This window comes from Aulostomus chinensis, chromosome 14, assembly GCF_037954235.1.
Source record: "Aulostomus chinensis isolate RoL2024-O1b breed Wild chromosome 14, RoL_Achi_v1.0, whole genome shotgun sequence".
In the NCBI taxonomy this organism is placed as follows: Eukaryota; Metazoa; Chordata; class Actinopteri; order Syngnathiformes; family Aulostomidae; genus Aulostomus; species Aulostomus chinensis.
In genome coordinates this window covers 21,239,865-21,264,552 of record NC_141333.1, presented here as the reverse complement: position 1 = coordinate 21,264,552, position 24,688 = coordinate 21,239,865, and the positions used below count along the sequence as shown (strand labels likewise).

The window sequence follows — 24,688 nt, the reverse complement described above, 5'->3', positions numbered from 1 at the left end:
GAAGCAGGAGCAGAGCAGCTGACGGTGTTGTCCCGTAGGTGAATGGTAGCCAGCTAGTTTACTCCACGACTGTTGGCAGACTCTTCAGATCTCACCTCCAGCTCCTGCTGAAGAACCCGGGTAGACAAACGCCTTTCCAATCACTGAGTGACACTTTTCCTCTCTGTCTTCTGTCCCTGTCATGAATGCAAATATACTGCAACCTCCATAAGAAGCATGCGGGGCATCAACCCTCTCTGACAGTGTCGATCCAAACGACTCACGATTATCTGGCGCCGTGTGGCGGCGGCTCACTTCAGGCTTAGCCGGTGACGCCAAACACAATTCACTTGAGATGAATGTGATAAAACGCTCACTGAAGGAAATGTAAGAAGGACGGATGTGGTTGAGCTTTGCATCGCTGTCTTCCCTCCCTCATCCGCCCGCCCACCCAGCCAACCTGCCACTCTTCCTTTGATGTGTGTATTTTATCAATTTCTTTGTTCATCACTTATTCTCCATGCTGCGTCAGCACTCTTGCCTTTACCCAGTGGAATACTCTAAGGTAAACACACTGAACATCCTTGGACTGGCATTCTCTCTCATCTGTTGGGACTTTAGTTTGTGAGAGTCTAAGATTGCCCATGCGTTCATGACTGTGACCATCAATGACGTGTCACTGTCCAGTCACTGCTATGTGAGGGATCCCAACTGCATTCAAAGGTCTACTTTGTAAGCTTGAAAGCCCGCTGGCGAGGACTCTGGCCCACCTCATGATAGCTCTAGTGGGGCCGAGTGGCTCAGTCACTAATTGGTCTTCTGTCAGCTTTGTCGAAGTGTCTGTGAGCAAGACCCTGAACCCCGATGGCTTCTGATGGGCTGCGTCACTCCTTGCATGGCAGCGTCCAGGATGTGAGAGCGATTGTGTGAATGAAGCCACCCTCGTGAGCCCTGCCAGTGGTTGGAGGAGAGTTAGAGAAGGCCCTCTATAGATGGAGCCTCATTACCTTGGAAGGCAGCTGAGAGCGTAGCGCGGGAGGGGCAGTGGCTCTTCTCTGAGCTTAGCCCCAGCCTATCCTTAAAGCTAAACCCAGCCGCCCAATGGACGAAACTCCTACTACAACCAGAACATGTTGAACCAGAACCATGAACCAGAGGAGGAGACTGGAACCTGAATTTAGAGCTTTATTTTATCTTCTGGCTTAAGCTAAAAAAGGAAGGAGTTCTCTGTCATTCGCCCCAACTTGGCCGTTGGAGCTACGAGGCGCCAGCTTCAATGCCTCAGTGCTTCATGGTGTCAGTCGAGTCCCCTCATGGATGTGATAGAATCCCAGTCCAGTATCTTGTTGAGCTGAGATGTTGATGTTCCTGCTCAGAAGAAGGTGGCGGCTTTGGAAAGCCTTTCTATTTGATCACAATTATGCTTTGTGTGCGTGTGTGTGTGTGTGTGTGTGTGTGTGTGTGTGTGTGTGTGTGTGTGTGTGTGTCAGGGAGAAGTATACCCTGGAACAGGACATCAGGGACACAGAGGAGGCCATCAGACATAAGAGTGCAGAAGTGCAGGTAAGGCCATCTTTATCGTGTGTGTGTGTCTGTCTGTGTCTGTGTGTGTGTGTCTCTGTCTGTGTGTGTCTGTGTGTGTGTGTCGCTGTGTCTGTGTGTGTGTCTGTGTGTGTGTGTGTGTGTCTCTGTGTGTATGTCTGTGTGTCTGTCTGTGTGTGTCTGTCTGTCTCTGTCTGTCTGTGTCTGTCTGTCTGTCTCTGTCTGTCTCTGTGTGTGTCTGTGTGTCTGTCTCTGTCTGTCTGTGTGTGTGTCTGTGTCTCTGTCTGTCTGTGTCTGTGTCTGTGTCTCTGTCTCTGTCTCTGTGTGTCTGTGTGTGTGTGAGAGAATCCCCTCTGTTTCCCTGCTGTGTAACCAAGATGAAGACAGGAGGAGGAAACCGCTGGCTTGAATCTTCTGTGTTTTGAAACAAACATAAAATCATTAACTTTGTTTTTTGTTGCTGTCCTTTTCTTTTGCCACCAAACACCAAAACACTTGCACATATAAAACCAAGCCAGTAATCAGTTTCAGATTATTTCCTCAACCGTAATCCAGAACATGTTTGTAGCGCTGCCCTGCCAGCTGAGCAGAAGAAGCTGCTGCCCCTCCACTCACTCGTCAGCACGCTGGAGTGCGTGTGCTCAGTGGAGCAGGATGAAACTGAACGATTCATTCATGAAATTAATCCATGTTTCATGCAACATAATGTTTCACTTGAATGTGGACCTGAAACGTTGCCCTGCCAACTGTATCAAGGAGTGGTTTTATTATGTTGAAAGCAATCATCTAGAATTGCCTGGATCCTCATAATTGGAATCAGCTTGTTGTGTTTTGTAAAACCAGGATTCTCTGACGTCCATAAACCAACAGGGGTCCACTGAACAATGAACGTGTGATTGCATATTCATGGATTCATCAAACAATAGGAGACGCAGGTTTTTATCCAAAGGGAATTTAGAAATGTCCTAAACCAGATTTGGAGGTGATCTTTGAATTTGTGTAAGTTTGAACCACTTCCCTCAACATTCTTTTCATTTGTAAACGGTGGAGTCACGACTGCTGATGGACTGCTAAGGACTGGTTGTGTTCATGTCCCATCAGGAGATGCAGAATGACCTCGACAGAGAGACAGCCTGCCTGCAGGAGCTGGAGGCCCAGAAACAGGACGCCCAGGACCGCCTGGAGGAGATGGACCAGCAGAAACATAAACTAGAGGACATGCTGAATGAAGTCAGAATAAAGTGCCAGGAAGAGTCTCAGATGGTGAGGAAGAGTGGGTGAAGTGAGATACTTTCCACCTCTGTGTTCCCAGACTCAGGCTCTACTTGGGTGGCCCACCTGGGTTGATGGAATCTATCGGCGTCACTGATTGGATGATTACAGTTCAAATTAGGTTTGAAAACCACAGCGCAGGACAAGCTGCTTTTTCACGTCATCTGCTGAGCGAAATAGAACACATTGTTCCATCATTGTGAAGAGCGTGGCCTCTCTGTTTTTGTCTGTTTTCTTTTGTTTTTTGTGATTTGCCGCTTAGAAACCTTTTCAAATTTCAGAGATCACGTTTGGTTGTTGCATTTTTTAAAAAGAACAACAGTCAGCAGATAACATGTAGGGGGTTTTAAAGGTGTTGGTTCTCCTCCTTCTCCAGATCTCAACACTCCAGAGTCAGATCCACTCTCAGGAATCCGACCTTCAGAGCCAGGAGGAGGAGCTGAGCCGAGCCAAGGCAGACCTGGGCCGGCTACAGCAGGAGGAGAACCAGCTGGAGCAGAGCCTAGCTGCCGGCAAGGTCCAACTAGAGACCATCATTAAGTCTCTCAAGGCCACACAGGATGAGATCAACCAGGTAGGACACGGTGTGTGTGTGTGTGTGTGTGTGTGTGTGTGTGTGTGTGTGTGTGTGTGTGTGTGTGTGTGTGTGTGTGTGTGTGTGTGTGTGTGTGTGGAGTGAGGGAGAGACAGTGTAAGTGAGTGAAAGCCATCAACAGGGGGCACCATTGCACCATATATCTCCTTTTCCAATGTAAATGCCAGTGGGAGAAGAGGAACGTGTGTGCGCGCGCATGTGTGTGTGTGTGTGTGTGTGTCTCAGCTTCATGTAGCTTCAGCTGCTATGATTTATCATCCGTTTCCTTCCTATCAATCCTCTCACTCTGCTTTAACCACCTGCAACTCACACACTCAGCTTGAGTTCAGACACATGAGTTGTGATCGGTGCGTGATGTGTAACCTCCATTCTACCCTCGTAGCATCCGTGACGCTGAGGGCTGATATGATAGATAACATTCCTCTGAATGGAACACCACATGCCTGTGCTCCCCCGACGCCCCTCTCCAGTCACAGTGTCCGCACTTGATCATTCCCTCATGCTCACCTGTAATAATATCCAGCCTTACTGCCTCAGATACAGCCATGTTGATTCCCATGACGTAGTCTCACCGGATTCTTTGCATGCAGTGTGAAACCTCTTGCTGGAGCTGCCATTCTGTGTTCCAGCATTTTAGGAGACACAAAAATTAAAGTTCTGTGGCAGTGTGCCCCAATCCCACTGTGGATCCATCCTGTTAGAGTAAAAGATGCATAATGGATCAATAACTGCCTTCAGACAGCCTCCATATCGTTTTGATGCCTTGTGTTTTACGCTGTGGTTCAGAAGAGTCTACTCAGGAACTGCTGTGGCCGCTACTTTGAAAAAGATCAGCACTGAATACACCATGTTTGTGCAGCATCGCATCCACGTGTCCTGCTGCGTTCGAACTTGTGTGTCTGTGTGTCCTGCAGGCTCGCAGTAAGTTGTCCCAGATTCAGGACAGCCAACAGGAGGTGTCTAAAAACATCGAGCAGTACAACAGTACCTTGAACGGAACCCACGGAGGCAGCATGACGAACCTGGCTGACATGAGCGAGAGCTTCAGTGACAGAGAGAATGGAGGATTTCCACCCATGGTGAGACCCCCACAGGTCAGCATCTCCACGACACGTCTGCTTTCCCCCCAGAATCACTGGAACATTAAAGCATGAACAGTCGCAGGGACCTGCTGTCAGCTTCCCTGTAGGCTCACCACATCCGTTCACATCGACTCATTTATGATTGTGGACTCCAGGACATGTCGGCCTTAGTTGTAAAGCATGAGGTACACTGAAATGATGCCTTAATATGGAGGTGAAACAAAGAAACTCTGATGTACTAATACATAGTAGCTGTGCATATCTGACCTACACACACACACACACACACGTGTGACCTGCACTGCGTGGCGGCGACCTGCCGTGGCGGTATTGTAAATGCTCTTTAGAGACAGACTGAACTCAGTTTGGTGCGGGACTTTTTCCAGTGAAACAATGACAAAGCTCACTTTAAATACATGTCACCCTGCTGCTGGTTTCTCTTCACTGGCTTCCAATGGCAGCCAGGATCAAATTCAAGGCACTTCTCTTGGCTTACAAAACAATCACAAGAACGGCTCCAGCCTACCTGGAATCCCTGATCCAGGTCTACTCTCCTTCTCGCCCACTACGCTCTGCATGCGAAAGACGCCTGGTGCTTCCAGCCCAGCGCTGCTCCAAATCTCTAGCCAGACTCTTCTCTTCTGTTGTTCCCAAATGGTGGAACGAACTACCGAACTCTGTGCGTTCTGCTGAGTCCCTTTCTACTTTTAAGAGACAATTGAAGACTCAATTGTTCAGAGAGCACCGAGGCACTGAACCTGACTCTTCTCCTCTTTGTCCTGTGGGGTAGAATCAGTCAGAGGGTCCAAGACCCAGCACTTACTGACTATGTAGCACCAACTGTGTTGTGTGATGTATGTTTGTCAAAAAAAGAAGGGGGGGGGGGGGGCGACACTTCTTCTGCCACTAGATGGCAGTACCTGTGACCAAATCACAACTGAAGCATTTTTGTGCTTCCTATGGACTTTTCCTTAATTAAGTCTGAATTCTTGCTTGCGTTGTACGTCGCTTTGGACAAAAGCGTCTGCTAAATGAAATTGTAGAATTGTAGAAATACGTCGGTCACTGTGCTGTCACCGATGTGGAAGTAGACTCAGAGTCGAGCAGTCCTATGGCGCCGCCAGCTGCACGTGTGTGCGCGCGAATAGTAGCTGTAGTAAATAGCTGTCACTGGTAAACACACATATGCACCTCTTAGCGCCGGAGACGCGTGTTTGATGTTCTGTATATACTGAAGACTCATGGTACCAGACACTGAAGCATAGCAACGCTGCAGTGGGACTCCTGCCACTCTGGCAGTGTGTGGACCAAAAGGAGGACCATAACCATTGTTTCTGTCAGTCATGAGCGTGGACTCCTGGGAACACGGGAACTTCAGCAAATAGAAATCTGGCAGCTGAAGAAGCAGATTCAGTCAAACACACCTGAGCGGTTGCTGCTAATCTGGTATTTCACCAGACGTCAGGTTTGTGGTGTGTTTGTCATCTGGAGGCTCTGAAATCATAAGAGGACGACCTCCACCACAGCCTGGACACAGAACAGACACAGACCTGCATGTTCCAAGCTGTGAAGTGTCCATCAGCTGGGAGCCGCTGCTGATGGAATGTCCAAAAGTAAACTCACAGAGAAGCTCCTGGAAGTGAAACATCCTGAATGCTGAGTTTTGAAGGAGTGACTGATTTCAGACAGAGTGGCGAATTCTTCCACCACTGACCAGGGAAGAAGAGTTTGCTCCTGCATGGAAGTTACAGTGTTGGACAACTGACGAGAGTTGCAGCAAAAACACAAATACAGACGGACGTCTGCTTTGACCTGCTGTAGAGAGAGTGAGGACAGGGACAGAGACGGAGAGGAGAGAGAGTGAGGACAGAGACAGAGAGGGGAGAGAGAGAGGACAGAGACAGAGAGGGGAGAGAGAGAGGGGAGAGAGAGAGGACAGAGACAGAGAGGAGAGAGTGAGGACAGAGACAAAGACAGAGAGGAGAGAGAGTGAGGACAGAGACAGAGAGGAGAGAGTGAGGACAGAGACAGAGGAGAGAGTGAGGACAGAGAGGAGAGAGAGAGTGAGGACAGAAACAGAGAGAGAGAGTGGGGACAGAGACAGAGGAGAGAGAGAGTGAGGACAGGGACAGAGGGGAGAGAGAGATTGAGGACAGGGACAAAGACAGAGGGGAGAGAGAGAGGACAGAGACAAAGAGAGAGAGAGAGTGAGGACAGGGACAGAGACAGAGAGGAGAGAGAGAGGACAGGGACAAAGACAGAGAGGGGAGAGAGAGAGTGAGGACAGGGACAGAGGGGAGAGAGAGATTGAGGACAGGGACAAAGACAGAGGGGAGAGAGAGAGGACAGAGAGAGAGTGAGGACAGGGACAGAGACAGAGAGGAGAGAGTGAGGACAGGGACAGAGACAGAGAGGAGAGAGAGAGGACAGAGAGAGAGAGAGTGAGGACAGGGACAAAGACAGAGAGGAGAGAGAGTGAGGACAGAGACAGAGAGGAGAGAGTGAGGACAGAGACAAAGACAGAGAGGAGAGAGAGAGTGAGGACAGAGAGGAGAGAGAGAGTGAGGACAGAGACAAAGACAGAGGAGAGAGAGAGAGTGAGGACAGAGACAAAGACAGAGAGGAGAGCGAGAAAGAGTGAGGGCAGAGACAGAGAGGAGAGAGAGTGAGGACAGGGACAAAGATGGGAAAGAGAGAGATCGAGGACAGGGACAAAGACAGAGAGGGGAGAGAGAGAGGACAGAGACAAAGACAGAGAGAGAGAGTGAGGACAGGGACAAAGACAGAGAGGGAGAGAGAGTGAGGACAGGGACAAAGACAGAGAGGGAGAGAGAGTGAGGACAGGGACAAAGAGAGGGAGAGAGAGAGGACAGGGACAGAGACGGAGAGAGAGAGAGAGGAAAGGGACGGAGAGAGAGAGGAAAGAGACGGAGAGAGAGAGGACAGAGACGGAGAGAGAGGACAGACAGAAAGAGAGAGTGAGGACAGACAGAAAGAGAGTGAGGTCAGGGACAAAGACAGAGAGGGGAGAGAGAGGACAGACAGAGGGAGAGAGAGAGTGAGGACAAGGACAAAGACAGAGGGAGAGAGAGAACAGACAGAGAGGGACAGAGAGAGAGAGGGAGGACAGGGACAAAGACAGAGAGGGGAGAGAGAGATGACAGAGCCACATCCCAGGTCTACAGTTGGACCTCGTTGGTCTTAGTCAAGAACGCTGACTGAGGATGAAATTCACAGTAGTGCCAAAGCTCTGTAAAATGGGCTGACCAAGCTCCTGTTACAGCTGAACAGCTAACCAAGTCCACCAGGGACCACTGTCACAGTCCACCCCTCAGGTGGTGGTTGTGCAGGTAAACAGCAGCACCTCCGGGACCAGGACCCTTCAAAACCGCTGCTGAGCATTTATGCAAAGTGACATTGTTGAAACACAGACAGCTGCTGGGACCGCTTGTGGCCCGGCGGCCGCCTTTTGAGGATCACTGGTTTAGAGTGAAGGTTCAATTCCTCCCCCGCCTCAACCCTGTGATCCGGTTCTACAGTTGGACCTCAGAGGCTGCAGCAGACCAGAGAATCATCCTTTCAGAACCATCATGGAGAATTCCATCCATCCATCATCATCATCATCATCCATCCATCCATCATCATCATCATCATCATCATCCATCCGTCCATCATCATCATCCATCATCATCATCATCCATCCATCATCATCATCATCCATCATCATCCATCCGTCCATCATCATCATCATCCATCATCATCATCATCATCATCTTCCATCCATCCATCCATCATCATCATCATGATCATCCATCCACACATCCATCCATCATCATCATCATCATCCATCCATCCATCATCATCATCATCCATCATCATCCATCCATCATCATCATCATCATCCATCCATCCATCATCATCATCATCCATCATCATCCATCCATCATCATCATCCATCATCATCCATCCATCATCATCATCCATCCATCCATCATCATCATCATCATCATCATCCATCATCATCATCATCATCATCATCCATCCACACATCCATCCATCATCATCATCCATCCATCATCATCCATCCATCATCATCATCATCCATCCACACATCCATCCATCATCATCATCCATCCATCATCATCCATCCATCATCATCATCATCCATCCATCCATCATCATCATCATCATCATCCATCCACACATCCATCATCATCCATCATCATCATCATCATCATCATCCATCCATCATCCATCCATCCATCATCATCATCATCATCATCATCTATCCATCATCATCATCCAGCCACACATCCATCAATCATCATCATCATCCATCCATCATCATCATCTCCATCATCATCCATCCATCATCATCCATCACCCATCCATCATCATCATCCATCATCATCATCATCCATCCATCATCATCATCATCATCATCATCATCATCTCCATCATCACCCATCCATCATCATCATCCATCATCATCATCATCCATCCATCCATCATCATCATCATCATCATCCATCCACACATCCATCATCATCATCATCATCATCATCATCATCCACACATCCATCAATCATCATCATCATCCATCATCATCATCATCATCATCATCATCCATCATCATCTCCATCCACACATCCATCATCATCATCATCATCCATCATCATCTCCATCCACACATCCATCATCATCATCATCATCCATCATCATCATCATCTCCATCCACACATCCATCATCATCATCATCATCATCCATCATCCATCCATCATCATCTCCATCCACACATCCATCATCATCTCCATCCACACATCCATCATCATCATCATCCATCATCATCATCATCCATCATCATCATCTCCATCCACACATCCATCCATCATCATCATCTCCATCCACACATCCATCCATCATCATCATCATCCATCCATCATCATCCATCACCCATCCATCATCCATCATCATCATCCATCCATCATCATCCATCACCCATCCATCATCCATCATCATCATCCATCCATCATCATCCATCACCCATCCATCATCCATCATCATCATCCATCCATCATCATCATCCATCCATCCATCATCATCATCATCATCATCATCTATCCATCCATCATCATCATCATCCCTCCATCCATCCATCATCATCATCATCCATCCATCATCATCCATCACCCATCCATCATCCATCATCATCATCCATCCATCATCATCCATCACCCATCCATCATCCATCATCATCATCCATCCATCATCATCCATCACCCATCCATCATCCATCATCATCATCCATCCATCATCATCATCCATCCATCCATCATCATCATCATCATCATCATCTATCCATCCATCATCATCATCATCCCTCCATCCATCCATGTTCTCCCTCTTCTCCTGTTCAGGGTGGTGAGGGTGGAGCCTATCCCAGCAGCCTTCCCCCTGGACAGGTCACCAGTCCATGGCAGGGCCAACACATATAGACAGACAACCATTGGCTCTCCCAGCCACACCTACAGTCAATTTAGAGTCTTGATTAACCTGGTCCCTCTTGATGTCTTTGGACTGTGGAGGAAGCTGGAGTACCAGAGAGAACCCAGCAGAAACAGGGACAACATGGAGACTCAGAAAGACCCCGTGCTGCGGCCGGGGCTCCACCCACAACCTTCTTGCTGGGGGGCCACAGTGAGGACCACTGCTCCACCGGGCCGCCTCATTCCTGTCTTGGAATGTCGTCATCTGGTGTTCCACGTGTATCTTGTCATATTCGAATTGAGACGATCTGTCATGTTGTTGATTTGTTGTCGTCAGGCAGAAGTGAGTCGGTCAGGCCATTAGGATGGAGGTGCAGGTGAGCAGCTGGTGAAGTGGTGATGCACCTTGACCTCTGTGGGGCTTCTGTCAGCGTCAGGAGCAGTTGAGCTGTGGAGAGGAGGAACCTTTTTGGTTTCGGTACCTTGAAAGTATTGAATTTGACTCTTCGAAGGAATTCTGAGCCCTGATTATAAAGGAGCTGTGAGAGTTACCCACTAATGGCAGGGTTGTTGGTTTGATCCTCACCTCATGTAGAAGTGTCCTTGGGCAACATGCTGAACCACAAATTGTTCTTGGTGATTAGGCCAGCACTTTGCTTTGCTTCCATCGATTTGTGAGATTGTTTTTGTGTGTGTGTGTGTGTGTGTAATAAAATTTTAAAACCCTTTTTATAAAACCACATAAATACACATAAAATAAAGCAAGTTAATTTACCCAAGCCCAGGTATGGAGCTCCTCCCTGGAGAGCTTAAGTGCGCAGCTGCACCTCGGTGGTGTGTCTGCTCGATGATGTTCTCCTGTGTCAGAGTGTGAGACCCTGCAGGCGGCCTCCACTTGATACAGTTCTACGTGTGAAAAGGAGATGACCACTTTAAACATTTCTCCATCCAGTTCATGATTTTCTGTCCTTGTCTTTTTCTTGGTACAGGAGGATCCTTTCAAAGTGAAGCCATCTGTGTTCAACAGCCAACCTCAGGAGCTCCACACTGACCCCTTCCACTCTGAAGACCCCTTCAAAACAGACCCATTCAAAGGTTCTCATGCTGTTTTTCTCTGCCCATCTGCCTCGTCTCCTTAGGATATTTACTCCTCTCCTGGATTTGTGTCTTGTCCTCTCCTCTCTCCTCCTCTTTCAGCTTCTTAATAGCTTATTTGCTTCAAGATTTTGTTGCTCTCTGACTGTCTTCATTGTCTTCTTCCTCTCTGTGTTTCCTCCCTGCATCTCCCTCTCTGCTTCACTCCTATCCTGTAGGTGACCCTTTCCAAAATGACCCCTTTGCAAAGCAGCCATCGGCGTCTACAGGTATTTACTCAGGGAACAGAGCCATGGCTGTCACATCATCTCGTGAGCCCATGGCTGCATGAAGGGATTTTGGCTATGAACAACAGCAATGACAGAGTTTTTGTAACTCTCGTCACGTCAATATGTCAAAGAGCAGAATCAATGGCAGTGTGACACCAGCATGAACTCTTCTAGTGGTGATTGCTGTAGTCCCACAGATATTTGACAAGGGCGTGTGTGTGCGCACGCGTATGTGTGTGTATTCATGCATGGTTTCATTCAGAATTTTGCCGTTTGGCTGCAAACATATTTTCTACAAAGCAACACGTGGATCTTTGCTCGTCAAATGTTTAGGATGAATCAAGTTAAAAAAAACCAAAGTCTGAATAAAATGATGTTTGAGCTGTGACACACACCCACTGCTCAACTAAACAGACCTTTGTGAAAGTTAATCAGGGATCAAATTAACAAAACAAGAAGCTGGAAGACTAAACATTTCAACATACTTCAAATATAAAATCCAGTTATGTCCTAAAAGCATATTTTCCCTGAAAAGTGCGTTTTTCTTTTTTGTGTTGTGATGGCCATTGCTCTGTCACCCTGAGGGGATGAATGCTTAAACTTAATGATACCAATCGACATGCCTGGTAAAAGGTTTCTGAGCCCTGAAATTACAGCCACAACCACTGTGGAGTCAGCATTGTGTTGTGTTAGCGATGGGTGGAACAGCGACTTCTGTCCCACTTCCTTCTTCAGTGATATTGATGGGTTTCAGTTCTCAGATCAGTGATGGAAATCATCCTCTCCACAAAGTTTCCCACACTTTAATAGACACGCTGCCAGCACACTTAATTTCACTGTAGTTTTCTTTCCATTTACGAAGAATAATATGACTAAGGAAGGTCAAAATGCTTATTCTTTCATAAAAACAGAACATTAACCCCCAAGTTGATATTAGCATTGACATGAACATGCATCCTAAAAGCCGATATGTTGCTCAAAAATACAAAATCCAATTCCTATGGTGCATTGTCTCCTTGATGAAAGACAAAAATCTGACCCACCCAGCGGCCTTTAAGTTTGATTGCTTCCTTTTTTTTTTTTATCAAATCTTCCGCCTGGAGAAATGCCACATTGTAAGAGTTGACATTTCCTTCTTTTAATCAAATTGAACAAACCATTCACACTCCAAGAAAGTATTTTCAAACTTGAACTTACTGTCAGAGCCCAGTTTCTCTTCAAACAATATGCTTGTTTTTTCTGGCACACCCTACATCCACGTGGTGTCTCCCTGCCAGACTGACACCCCAGTCTCGGTCTACTTTGATGACTTGAATTCAGCTGAACAAAACTTTCCAGAAAAAACAGGACAAAACAAAAAACATGCAAACATGAACCCTGTCAGCCCCCTTCTCCCTCCCATCACTGCTGCTTAGAGAGACTCATCAATTATGGTAAATGGACTGTCAGCCAATTTCAACCTAAGCAGCACTCAAAGTGCTTGTCATCTCATTCACACACACACACACACACACACACGCGCGCGGATGGAGGAACAGCCATGCAAGGCGCTGGCCAACTCAGGAGCAATTAGGGGCTCAGTATCTTGCTCAAGGATGCTTGGACATGGTCACAGGGGGAAGTGGGGTTTGAACCAGCGACCCCTTGGTTACGGCCTCTCTGCCTCTGAGCCACGCTGCTCAGTTATCCAACCGCCCGAGTCCCCAATCATGAGCAAACAACAGCAGGTGAAACCAAGTATCTGGCTTGATGCTTGGTCAGAGAGCCGAAATGTTGAGAAATTTGTGTTAGTTTGTAATTGGATCCACGGTGTAGTGTGTGTTCCTGGATGTTCTATGTTCTCTGTTGTGGTTCAGTTATAGTCTCTGAAGAGTTCTGAAGGAGCAGAACTCAGAACGTGGTTCAGCTAGCGATGTTCTACATGCAGTTGACAGAAGTAAACTTGTCACTGATGCAGTATGTTTGAATGGTTCTAAAGTTGGGTTCTAAGAATGTTCCTCTGGAGTAGTGAGCCTGTCAACGACCCCGTTGACCCCGGGGACCGAGGAAGCTGAGAGGTGACACACACACCGCCGGCTCCCGGAGTATCAGCTCCTCCTGATTGAATCACTCACAGTAGTAATGTGGGAGACTCTCAGGATCAGGTGAGCAAGAGCAGAGCAGCATGGGCTGCAGTGCACTGGTGAGCGCACTGGTCCAGTGCAGAAAGCACTGGAGACCAGCTCCAACCACCCCCAACCCCCAACCCGCTGTCACCTTCTGCAGGCTGATTAATTCAATTTTCAAAATTGTAACATTGGTGGTTGGTGATGCATGTAAGGAGTTCAGGTTACCGCCCAATTCCTGACAGGGAACCCGTGTCCAGAAGCGTTTAAGCCACTGTAGGCACCACTCGGCTACAGGCTCAGTCTCGTTTCAGAGCAGGAAATCAGAATCCCCAGTTCAGCCTGTTACAGTCGTTCAGCTGGTGGAGTCCAGCAGATGTAGAACTCCAAAGAAAATAAAGAAACAGCATCGCCCGGTGAAGAGCGACTGTGGTGGGAGAGATGTGGTTGAGCAACTGTCCTCTCACTGCTGTCCTCTCCCTTTGCCAACAGAGAAGACTCGTTCAGTCACTCGCTCAGTTACTCTCCCACCTCCTCCTGTAGTTCTGCATTATTAGTCACAACCACATAAATGGAAACACAGGTGGTTCTGAGCCTTCTGTTTATCTGCAAGGGCTTGTCAGTTTATCACAAGTATTTCTGTTATGAGCCTGGTGACTTCAAGTGGCTGCATCAGGAATCAGAGCCCCTGTTGTTTTATACCTCATGAGAACTCAGAAATAAGATGTCCAGCTGGAGGTGATGAAGCCCTGAAGGAACCTTTCAGACATCCCTGGTAATGACACACTGGAATGATCAAACAACAAAGAAGAGGAACAAGCCCCTTCGCTCTACAAAGCTTTTCCTTTTACTCCTCCCAGTGAAACGTAGAACCACAAGATGTGCGATGTGGATCTGATGTTGGGGCTTCTCCCTGACCAACCTGCTCCTCCTCCAAGCAACTCGTCTGTTTTTTTCAGGGTAGAATGGTAGCATAGTCATTTTAGACAGTTCTCCTTTGGTCTCGAGGATCAAGATCCTCTCCTTCTCCAAGTAACCGTGAAAGTGCCAGGGAGCGGGGACTTTATTGGAGCTCCATGTCTGTTGCTTTTACACCCACAAATCGACGTTGAGATGTCTGCCCCTGCTTCCATGTCCTGCATCACTCTCTGAAACTTCTCTGGCAAGCCTGCACTGTCCCCCTTTTGGTGGTGTGCCATTGGAATGGAAAATATTTCCATACACACAAAGGTCAGAAGGTGACAGGATGGAGGGGAGGGGCTTGTCGTGTAGATACCTACCACGCTTGCTCCCAGCATCTCGGCCCGTATTCAGAATGCGGCCTGCCGTTCTCTTAGAGAATGTCACCGTCATGGCTGCTTTGTACCTGCAGTACGAAGTTCCGAGATTTCAGAGGCGTCTCGCGATGCTGATCGCGTCCGTCCTCCGCTCGGTGCTCGACATCCTGAAGAGGTACACACAGCTGGGTGAGTCGTCGTTGTTGAGCTGGTTGAGGGGTGTCTTTGTCTTCAGCCAATCAATGCTGGTTGGCTGTTGCAAGCCAAAGTGGTCGCTGAAGTTGAATGTTTTGTTGTTGCGTGAAGACATGATAGACGTAAATTTGCCTCCAAATATGATGTTGTGTTTCGGGTCATCCTATTGACAGTGTATGAGCACTGACCTACCACAAAAAAACCTTTCCTGTTAGGTGTGGACACACCGCAGGAGCTTTTAAGGGGTTATGTAGCTTTATTGAAACTCACACTCAAATGATATTTCAAGGAGAGTGTTTCTTCAAAGCGGGTTTTAAAGAGTGGGGTGTTGAGGAGGTAACACACATCCTGACATTGTTAATCATTTCTGCTGCAGATCCTTTTGGGGGAGACCCATTCAAAGAATCTGATCCATTTAAAGCTTCATCAGAAGATTTCTTCAAGAAGACTACAAAGATGGATCCCTTTTCCACAACAGACCCCTTCAGTAAAAGTGCCACATTACCTTCCAAGGTATGTGTTGATTGATTGAAGGCCCGAACATAGAATTGTGATGTGATCGCCTGTTAAGTGGTGGGGTCCCAGTGCTTGTAGTCGTGTCAACTCCTCTCCAAGCTGTGCTTTTGTTTCTAGAAATGCTGTCGAGAAAAATGCATGTAAAAAGTAATTTCTTTTTCTGCCTCCTGCAGCAAACGAGTCACTTCACAAGCAGCGACCCATTCTCTTCAGGCAACCCAAAACCCAAAGGGCCAGGTACGACGACACTCTCACACCTCTTCAGTGTCTTGTGTGCGACATTCAGACTCAGATTCAGAAAACTTTGTTTACCTCTGTGGGGGGCAACTAAGGGGTTGTTGCAGGTTGTCAGTATCACAAATCCACTACATCCACTTATAGAGCCACCGATCAACAGAACAATGGTGTGTGTGTGTGTGTGTGTGTGTGTGTGTGTGTGTGTGTGTGTGTGTGTGTGTGAGTGTGAGTGTGAGAGTGTGAGAGATCTTCCTCCCCACACCCTTTGGGGATATTGGTGGTGTCCAGTCTGCCAGAGGTCTGGGAGTCTGAGGGTCCTGAGTCTAAGTGGTTCCTAGGACTGAGCTCTTCTGGACAGAGACCTCAGGTGTTGTACTGCAGTCACTCTCCCAGTTCGGGGGTCCCAGCTCCTGGTAGCTCTCCAGGTCCTGGTATCTGTCCAGCTCCTGGTACTTGTTCTTCTGGTGCTGCTTTCTCTTGGATGCTCCATCTATCACCACCATCTTCTTCTGCTGGTGGTCCATCAGCACCAGGTCCGTTTGGTTAGTTAGTACCAGTTGGTCAGTCTAGATCTGGAAGTTCCACAACACCTAGCTGAGTTGCTTTCCTCCAGCCAACCTCTACCCATCTGGTCCTGGTCCTGTGCTGCCATGAGTGCAGCCTCTGTGGTGTCCCCAGTCCAGGATTCTTGATATCAAACTCTTGTTCTACATGGAATGTTTCCAGCCCTGCAGGGGCTCGTCCCTCCATGATGGTTCCTCCTCCACTTCCACTTCAGGTTCCTGCTACCTGAGGTTTTCACTCAGCAGTTCATCTTTGGGGGTCATCTTCCTGATGTAGTCTGGTGGTCTGGTCTTGGCCCGTGACTCTAACTCCCACCAGTCCTGGGCCTCCTTGTGTCTCTTCGTGTCCAGTCTCAGGGAGCTGGACTTGGGGTGGAACCCTCCCTGCCGGGTGAGGAGCTTCCTGGTCCTGGTACCAGGGCCCTCCATCTCCTCCTTTGGCAGCTGATTATCCCAGCAGGGATCTGGTGGCTGGCAGGGCTATGTGCTGATGACTGGACCAGGTTCCTCCCCCTGAACGGACCTCTCAGGACCTCCTGAATCTGTGTAGGTGTTTGGCTGTGGCCAACCTCCTTCAGCCTCCTCTTGGTTCCACTAGCCTGAGGGATCCCAAGGTTCTTGGAGCCGTCCTGAACATCTGCTGCATTCTGGTAGTTCACCCGTCGGTTCCGATCAGCTTCTCTCTCTCCAGGAACATCGGAACACACTGATCTAGTCTGAATCACATCCTGGTGTTGTTGCTGTAGATCCCGGTGATGTGGATCAGTGGTCGTTGTCTTCCTGTCTGTAGCTGAATCTCATCAGGTAGAGAAGACTGGTGGTGGATCACCTTCAGAACCGGATCAGTAGCCAGTCACAATATTTAATTTGAAGGAGACAGTGACATCTAGACAGAACAGTGTTGTAATTTCTTTCTCCTCATGTGTTCTGTTAGTGATGAATCAGGACGCCAGAATCTCATGAATCAACTCATCAGCATTGTGCATCTTTGCTGATGTTACTAGACTCCATCTATTGGCCTGAAGGAGGTACCTCCAATAACATGAAGCCGATTGAGCAGTTGCTCAGGGCACCAAACAAACAGTGCTCCAGCAGTGTTGTATTCACATTCTTTACATTACCAGCAATAACAAAGCTACGGATAAACAAATTAACACCCACAATGCAGCACGCACCAAGTGGGGAAATGGGTTTCTATACTGGCTGACATGCCCCAAGTCCGAGGTTGGCATGGATTTACTTCATGTCCTTCAGTTTTCACAGCCTGTTTGCAGTTCTGTTTTTATTTTTCTGGCTTAATCTTCTCTAATAATTGTCGGCTGTCTGTCCATGCATTGAAAGTCAAGCACAAGCCAAGCGCTTTCATTTTCTTGAGGATGTTTATCTTCTCAGAGCGAGGTCAGCTGGAATGCCACAGTGCTTGGAGCAACTGGAGCCTGTCATCTGACTGGGACCGGTGTTTGCTCTGGCTACGGTTACTATAGTATGTTGGTTTAGCATGGCTATTAAATGAATGGCCGATAAATACGAAAATTAAATTGCTGTTGTGCTTCTGATGATGGTATCTGAGACGACAGTTACTGCTCAGAATCCTGAACCTTTAACTCAAACACATTTCGTGTTTTTTTAGTATCTTTGTAATTCCTCAGTAGACGCGGAACAGAGATCTCTCAAGCGTTGCTGTTACAGCTTCCTAACAGTGGCAGGGACTTTGGTTAGTTTGTGTTGTTGCTTCATATTTAGAGACTAGCAGAGCCTGGTGCTTAGTGATGCTGCTGATGTGAACTATTTTGAAACTTCAGCACCCAAACTAACTCATCCATTGCATAAAAGCCATTGTAACTTTTTTGATTGTGTCCCATCTGTCTTACTGGGGTGTTGGGTAATATCATACATAGTTGTTCTGAGGGAAAAAAACCTTCTGGTAAGTAAACCCAATAAAATAATTGGTTTACAGATGTGTGGCTTTTACTGCCACACATTTGCAGGTGATTTTAGACACCCAGTCTCTGCCCAGTACGTGTAACCCTGTTACCAAGTCAACACCTCCAGACCCAGTATTTGTTGTTGGTGTCAAAGACACATTTTGAACTCATCATTTTGTCATCATACAGGAGAAGCAACCTGCATATGGTTGCCTTGTACCTGTGACCTGTGCAATGACAATAAAGTTGACTCTAACCTAATCTAAAGATTTATTTTTATTTTTTTTTTGAATTAGCAGGCCATTTGAATCCTCCATCTTGGGATGCCTTGTAACATAGTCACCACGCCATTGTCGATCCGGCCAGACATCTTGGGTGACATCGGTCTCAGTGTTCCTCTCATCAAGTTATCATGACTGTGATTTCAGACCTGTTTGGCACATTGGACCCGTTTGGCAGCGGCTCATTCAGCAGTAGCAGTAACAGCTCCGCTGGATTTGCAGATTTCAGCCACATGTCAAAGCCTAGAGATCCTTTTGAAGGCCGGGTCAGCTGGCTGCCAGACTACCAGAAGGTACAACAGCTCGTCCATATTTCTATATTTACCTGTTCTGCTTCTCGATAATCCACCTATCTTTCCTCCTTCTTTCCAGTCTGTGTTTGTGGACGATCCATTCAGCAGGAAGAATGACACTCCAGCCCTGCCACCAAAAAAAAGTGTTCCTCCAAGGCCCAAGCCACCCAGTGGTGAGCGTCACTCTGCTTGTTTCAGAGCCGCGAGAGCGGAATAAGAGAAGGAAACAGCAAATGGAATTGGGGGGCAGAATTTTGCTGTGAACAGGCACATATGAGGTCTGGAGCTGAGGGCGATGACATCATTATTATATGCCCCAGGTCATGCCAGAGTATTTATATATTTACAGCAGTCAGACTGACGGCATCACACCCTAACAACGTGATGACAACGCTCTCATCACAACAACAGGACAAACAAGACATGATCCGCTATGAGAGACCTAAAAGGCCACGGGGGGCGTGACCACGATGCCATCAGACTTTAGCTGCTCTATGTTCTAATGCAGGGTGAGAACTTTACATGAAGTCTAATGATCGCCTCATTTGATAACCAAAGTAAGAACAAAATGCTAAAAATGAACAGGAAAAAAATGTGGAAAAATAAGAAATAAAACTAACCAAATTTATGGGTTCTCCATTTCCTAAAGACGGGTTGGTTTCATCTTCCCCGATAGCGAACGTGGATCACGTCAGGCTCTCCATCGTCTTTGGTTCGGATCTGCGCTTCGTGGTCACCACAGTCTCATTGCTTGTGAGACAAAGATATTTAGCCTGAGTGAATATTAGACCTCAGTGTCTCACCTTCACACTAGATGGTTTATTTTGGAACACATAATTAGTTTCTGCCTCACATGCACGTCGGTTCAGTAAACTACAGTTGCCATCAGATTAGAACGTGTTCCAAGCGGATGGATCACTGCTTCAGGGTGGGAGGTAAAGATTATGTGGCAAAACATTGCTTTTGGACAGCACGACTCAATCCGTGATGGAGTGGTGACATTCATTATGAACACCTTTCTCCCAGAATTCCCTGCTCCTCATTTCCACCACCTAAACTATGGCTGTTGTTGCTGGTATTGCGCCGCCCTTGTAAGGCGGCCACTCAGCAGTTCCTGCCAGGAAGTGGGAGAAGTGTGTTTCTGCTGTGATGCAGGAAGGAGGGTTTAAGCTGACTGGGTTTGTGTAAATTACTGGACTGTTGATGTCACTGTTGATTGGCACTGGTGGATCTGAGGAGAATCACCTCTGATCAACAGTACAAGAATGGGTGGTGCAGATGATGTCACATGTTGCATTGGTAATGTCAGTATTTTGTTTCAGCGGCAGTGTTGATTACTAATCAAACACAGTTTTGATGGTAGTTCCTGAATGTTCCAGCTGTGAGGAAGCGCAGTTTGAGCCTCAGGTCCAGTCTCGTTCCCTTTTACATCAATAATTCCCTCTCTGGAAGCGTATTCACCAGTATCGTTCATGGAGGTGCTGGTGGGGGTGTTAGATCGGTGCCAAGCCTCATGGTTCTTGCACAGATGTCATATTATCTGTGGAGGAATGAGATGTGATTGGTCAGTGGGCGGAGCTGGTGTGTATTTTGACCTTGTGTTTTTGCTCCTGGCCTGTTGGAGCAGGTTAGGTCTGTAGCATATGTTGCCATGGTGATCTATTCCTCTAAAAATCAGCTGACACTGTAGTCCAGAAGATCCTGAGTAGAGCCTGAGTTGCCCGGCTGACCTCTGACCCTGCCAGGTGCACTGCAGATGCTTGACACTCCAGCTTTGTGCTGCTACTGCTCCGGTGTTTGTTGTAAGAATGATGAAGTGTGGTTTGTTTGGTCTCTTGTTTGCAGACACACCCTAACTTGCTTCCTCTCTCTGTCAGTGTGTGTGTTTGTGTGTGTGTGTGTGTGTGCGTGTGTGTGTGTGTGTGTGTGTGTGTGTGAGCCCGAGGCTTGGTGGCCATGTGCAGTGGGTGAATGCCAGTGTCTTTCGCCTCATGCCTTTAATTTATCCCTCTTTTCTTCTTTGCTGGACTCCCCTCTCACCCTCCCAGACGCACACATGCACGGCCACCCTTAGGACCTGCTGTGGTATCAGGCAGCGTCAGAAGTGTCAGAGCTGCAGCGAGAGTGTTGCACATAACCTTGCTAGTTTTCATCAGAATCAATTCCGCATGATTCACAGCATCATGTCCTGTTTTAGACATTAGAATTATTGCTACTCATGTAATGGATTATTTTAAAACAGGGTGGAGCTCATGTTTGTGGTTTCTGAAGTGTGAGTGTGTGTGTGAGTGTGTGTGAGAGCGAGTGTGTGCAGTATACAGAAAGAGGAAAAAACGGATTGTCAGGCAGGCAGTTTTTCTCAGCGTTGAGTGTGAAACGAAGTTTTCACCCTGATCAAGTGGGTCGTCTCCAGTAAGAGGACGTTATGTGTATGTTGTGCATATCAGCAGTTTGCTTGCCCTGTGGTTTAACACCTACACAAGCAAGACTGATAAAACTCACAGTTTTCCCACGATCCTCTGCCATGATGGGTGTTGGGTTTCAAGCCGCTGTGGCTCTACGTCCTCGCTGAGCTGATGAATAAAGATTGAATTCTCTAGTTGTTTCCAGGACGGTGCAGGTCCGACGCCTCATGCATGAACTGTTCTGACTTCAGGACTCGAGGAGTCTTTAAGATTTGCTTAGTGCCCAATTTCATCTCAGGAAAAGAAAACTGACCATTTTTGTTGCCCGAGAATGACACTTTCATACTTGTAAAAGTTTACATAAATTAACATGCAATTGTCTGTATTTTCAGGAGATTTTTCCCAAGTGACTCAGAACTTGTAGTTTGTCACATCTGTTTGCAGGGTGGCTTAATCTTTTCAAGATTATTTCAGTTGTTCTCTGTTCGCTTCCTCACTGGGAGGAGCAGAACAAACACCAGTGAGGTTTCTAGGGTTTTGTACTTGGTCAGAGAAAACAAGGCGTTTGAAGAGAATACTTGATATTTTAGGAAGGGTTGTCAGAAGAACTGGTTAATGCCAGTTAGTGAGGTAATCGTGCCCTTGACCCTGACCAAGTTTAATGTCATCAGAAGCTGCGAGCCACCAGAAGCAGGCAGTGATGCGCCTTGGCTGGCACTGGAAACCAGAAGATGACGCTGACTCTAAATCTATCGATTCATTCATGCGTTTAAAAAAACCTTGGAATTGAAATGTTTGAGATCATTTGATTGAATGCAAAACAAGTAATTGTGAGATACTTTTGACAGCCCGAGTTATAGAAGATAGTGCTAAAATGATGTACACCAGAGCTACTTGCATCTCCCAGTCCGAGAGGCACAGCTGCAGTCGCCTCTCAGGGTCAAGAGTGCATTCTCAGACTGAATCTCTGGTTCCTGCGGTTGGAGTTCAGGCAGCACTTGGTGCTGCTCTGGCAGTCCTGGTGAACCTGTGTGGACTACAGCCATGAAGGTGTGTTGTTGTCTGTGGACGGGAACCACATCGGTCTACTCTAGTTGGTGAACCATGATTTGGCAATGTGGGCAGAAACCAACCTTGAGATTTACCGAAAACCGTTGAGAACGGTTTCCATGGGAGGGGGTGGGGGGGTCACAGGGGTATCAGTGTTGATTGCGGTCCTTTGGGTGTTGTCTTGCTCTGCCTTGTTGTTTCTCATTCTGCACCAGCTGTTTCTATATATCTCCTCTCTAAAGAGGATGTAGGACTGTATGTGATAACATATCGAGAGACTCCTGTTGATCTGCCTTGTTTTTGTGTGTGTGTGTGTGTGTGTGTGAGTAGTGAAACTTCTGTGGCTTTCAGAAGTGTCTTTGATGTGACAAGTGAAGTACAGCAGGGCGTGGGCAGGCAGAGAGCGAGAGAATATTGCTGTTTAATCCAGAACAGTTTGAATCAACATATCCTGCATTAACGACATGTAGGCGAAGTGCACAAGGGTGAGAATTCAGAGTTGGTGAGTCTCTGCGTCCCTCGGCTCTTAATTCTGTCGATGCCTCTGGAGACACCTGAGACCTGCAGCCTGTGGGATTCTTCTTCCTCTCAACGTAGCCCCACGATGAAGCAGGGGACTTCTGCTGTCCCAGACGGGCCTGCCCAGCTGCTGGAGGTGACAGCGGACCTGTGTTGACCAGTGGAGCTACCAGTCCATGTATAGAACCGCTTCATGATGAAGGTGTTACTGGTCGAAAGAGGAATTATAAAAACATTCACAAATTCACAATAACCCTCAAATACTTAGTAGAAATGACAATTTTATTCAAACAGTAAAGTAAATAATGAAGTGATTATAATGCATTGAATGAATTGGCATCATTTAGAAATGTGAAACGGCAGTTATAAAGATCGGAAAAATTGCTTTTACAAATTGAATGAAGAATATGAATGTGAATTTCTACTGACTGTAGAACAGTAGTTTCACTTTTTACTTCCAATTCCTCGCGCCTTTTCCCTTTGATTGGCGACAGGCGTCTTTTCCGTGCGTCATGTGGCTTGGCCTCCGTGTGACTCCTGGCTGGCAACTGTCTCAAAGGTTCCTTTGCTGAAAACTAACCTGCTGGTTTGTTTTTCTTTCTTTCTAAGAAATATAGTCCTAATTCAGGAAGGGTATTTAAAAGAAATGTCCTTGATTAGGGAGATTCATGATTGATTATCAGTTTTCTCATTATTGTATTGACAGCCGATGGTGAGGCAGCTCTCAGCTGTTCAAGCAGTCCAGCACTCTGTGGTCGCACAACTTGGTTGGTAGGGTTACAAAGAACTTGGTTTTTTTCTCCTTTCAAAATGGTTGGCGGCTAACTTCCGTTCCATCTCCTCCTGCCTCCTCAAATTGACCTAAATATCGCCCCCTGATGGTAAGATGATCTCACTCCACCATGGTGAAATCAAAGCTACAACACAGCCTGTGATCGAGGAAATTTGAGGTCATCTTCAAAAGGCTTGCTGATCATCTATGGATTCTGGATTCATTGTTCTAATCGACTGCATTTACATATTTTGTGTTTTGTCGTAACTTTTTTGTGCTCCAGTTAAAAAAGGAACTGACAATAAAGTGCAGTATAGTTTATTCCTGTCATCCTGGAAGGAAACAGTTTCAGCTGATCAGTTACAAATGCACCCAATATCTTTAATTCACATCAAATATGTTCCAACAATTAAAGAACCAGAGGTTTAAGAACAGGTTACAAAGCTTCCACTAGAACTGATTGGCGTGATCATAACTTCCTGCTGTGATACCACTGAACTCTGTGGCGTCTTACTGGCCATCTTTAGTTCCTGCCTGTTTCTTCAGTGAGGAACCCATGAGCCATTGGCCTGGACGCCAGCTACTCTCCCTGAAGTCCACCCAAGTGTGTTTTTGGTCTCTGTAATTTTGTCACCTTTCATCTTTTATGTCTGCAGGTAAGAGTACACCAGTGAGTATATCTGGCACAGCCGACCCTTCCAAACCATGTGACCCCTTCCAGCCGTTCGGCAGGGACGCCATCGACCCTTTTCAGAGTAAAAAGGGCCCTGGAGACCCTTTCAGTGGCAAAGACCCTTTCGCTCCATCCTCCGCATCAAGTAAAGCCCCTACAGACTCTACCTCGGGTTTTGCAGACTTCAGCTCTGTAAGTTGAGATGAGTGATACTGTTCTCCAGCACAGACCACAGCACAGACACCACATTCTAACTGATGTGATCTGGCGAGCGTGTAGCAGGGATATGACGGAGCCTGGATGTGGTGCCTGTGACTGGCTGCAACAGCAGCACAGTGGGCCAACTTCACCAGTGAGACGGTAGAACTTGTCCAAGCAACACATAACCTACGGAACCAAGGGCCGTCTCTTCATTGGCTGGTCCATGTGCTCTTGTCTGGTCAACTGGTTCCTTTGAGAAAGCGTGAAATGCTTCCTCTCTGTAGCTTCCAGGGCCGAGCCATTATTCTCAGAACAGACCTGTAGAACTTGCTGTCACTTGCCAGTTGTGTTCAGG

The 24,688-nt window shown here is 47.2% G+C and overlaps 1 protein-coding gene across 15 annotated transcripts in view; it reads left to right on the top strand.

The window, feature by feature from the left end:
- LOC147250130 (epidermal growth factor receptor substrate 15-like 1) overlaps nucleotides 1-24,688 on the top strand; it is a 46,884-nt gene that overhangs the window by 12,243 nt on the left and 9,953 nt on the right. For 4 of the 15 annotated variants that reach the window (XM_086224328.1, XM_086224319.1, XM_086224330.1 and 1 more), the window contains 12 exons: nucleotides 512-544; nucleotides 1,470-1,542; nucleotides 2,623-2,784; nucleotides 3,170-3,367; nucleotides 4,303-4,482; nucleotides 10,947-11,052; nucleotides 11,271-11,321; nucleotides 15,275-15,411; nucleotides 15,588-15,651; nucleotides 18,568-18,713; nucleotides 18,793-18,886; nucleotides 24,116-24,324. In XM_086224328.1, the coding sequence (XP_086080454.1) occupies nucleotides 512-544; nucleotides 1,470-1,542; nucleotides 2,623-2,784; nucleotides 3,170-3,367; nucleotides 4,303-4,482; nucleotides 10,947-11,052; nucleotides 11,271-11,321; nucleotides 15,275-15,411; nucleotides 15,588-15,651; nucleotides 18,568-18,713; nucleotides 18,793-18,886; nucleotides 24,116-24,324 (1,453 nt within the window). The remainder of the gene's footprint in view (nucleotides 1-511; nucleotides 545-1,469; nucleotides 1,543-2,622; nucleotides 2,785-3,169; nucleotides 3,368-4,302; nucleotides 4,483-10,946; nucleotides 11,053-11,270; nucleotides 11,322-15,274; nucleotides 15,412-15,587; nucleotides 15,652-18,567; nucleotides 18,714-18,792; nucleotides 18,887-24,115; nucleotides 24,325-24,688) is intronic. The other 11 variants (XM_086224323.1, XM_086224333.1, XM_086224335.1 and 8 more) reach the window with 7 other exon arrangements.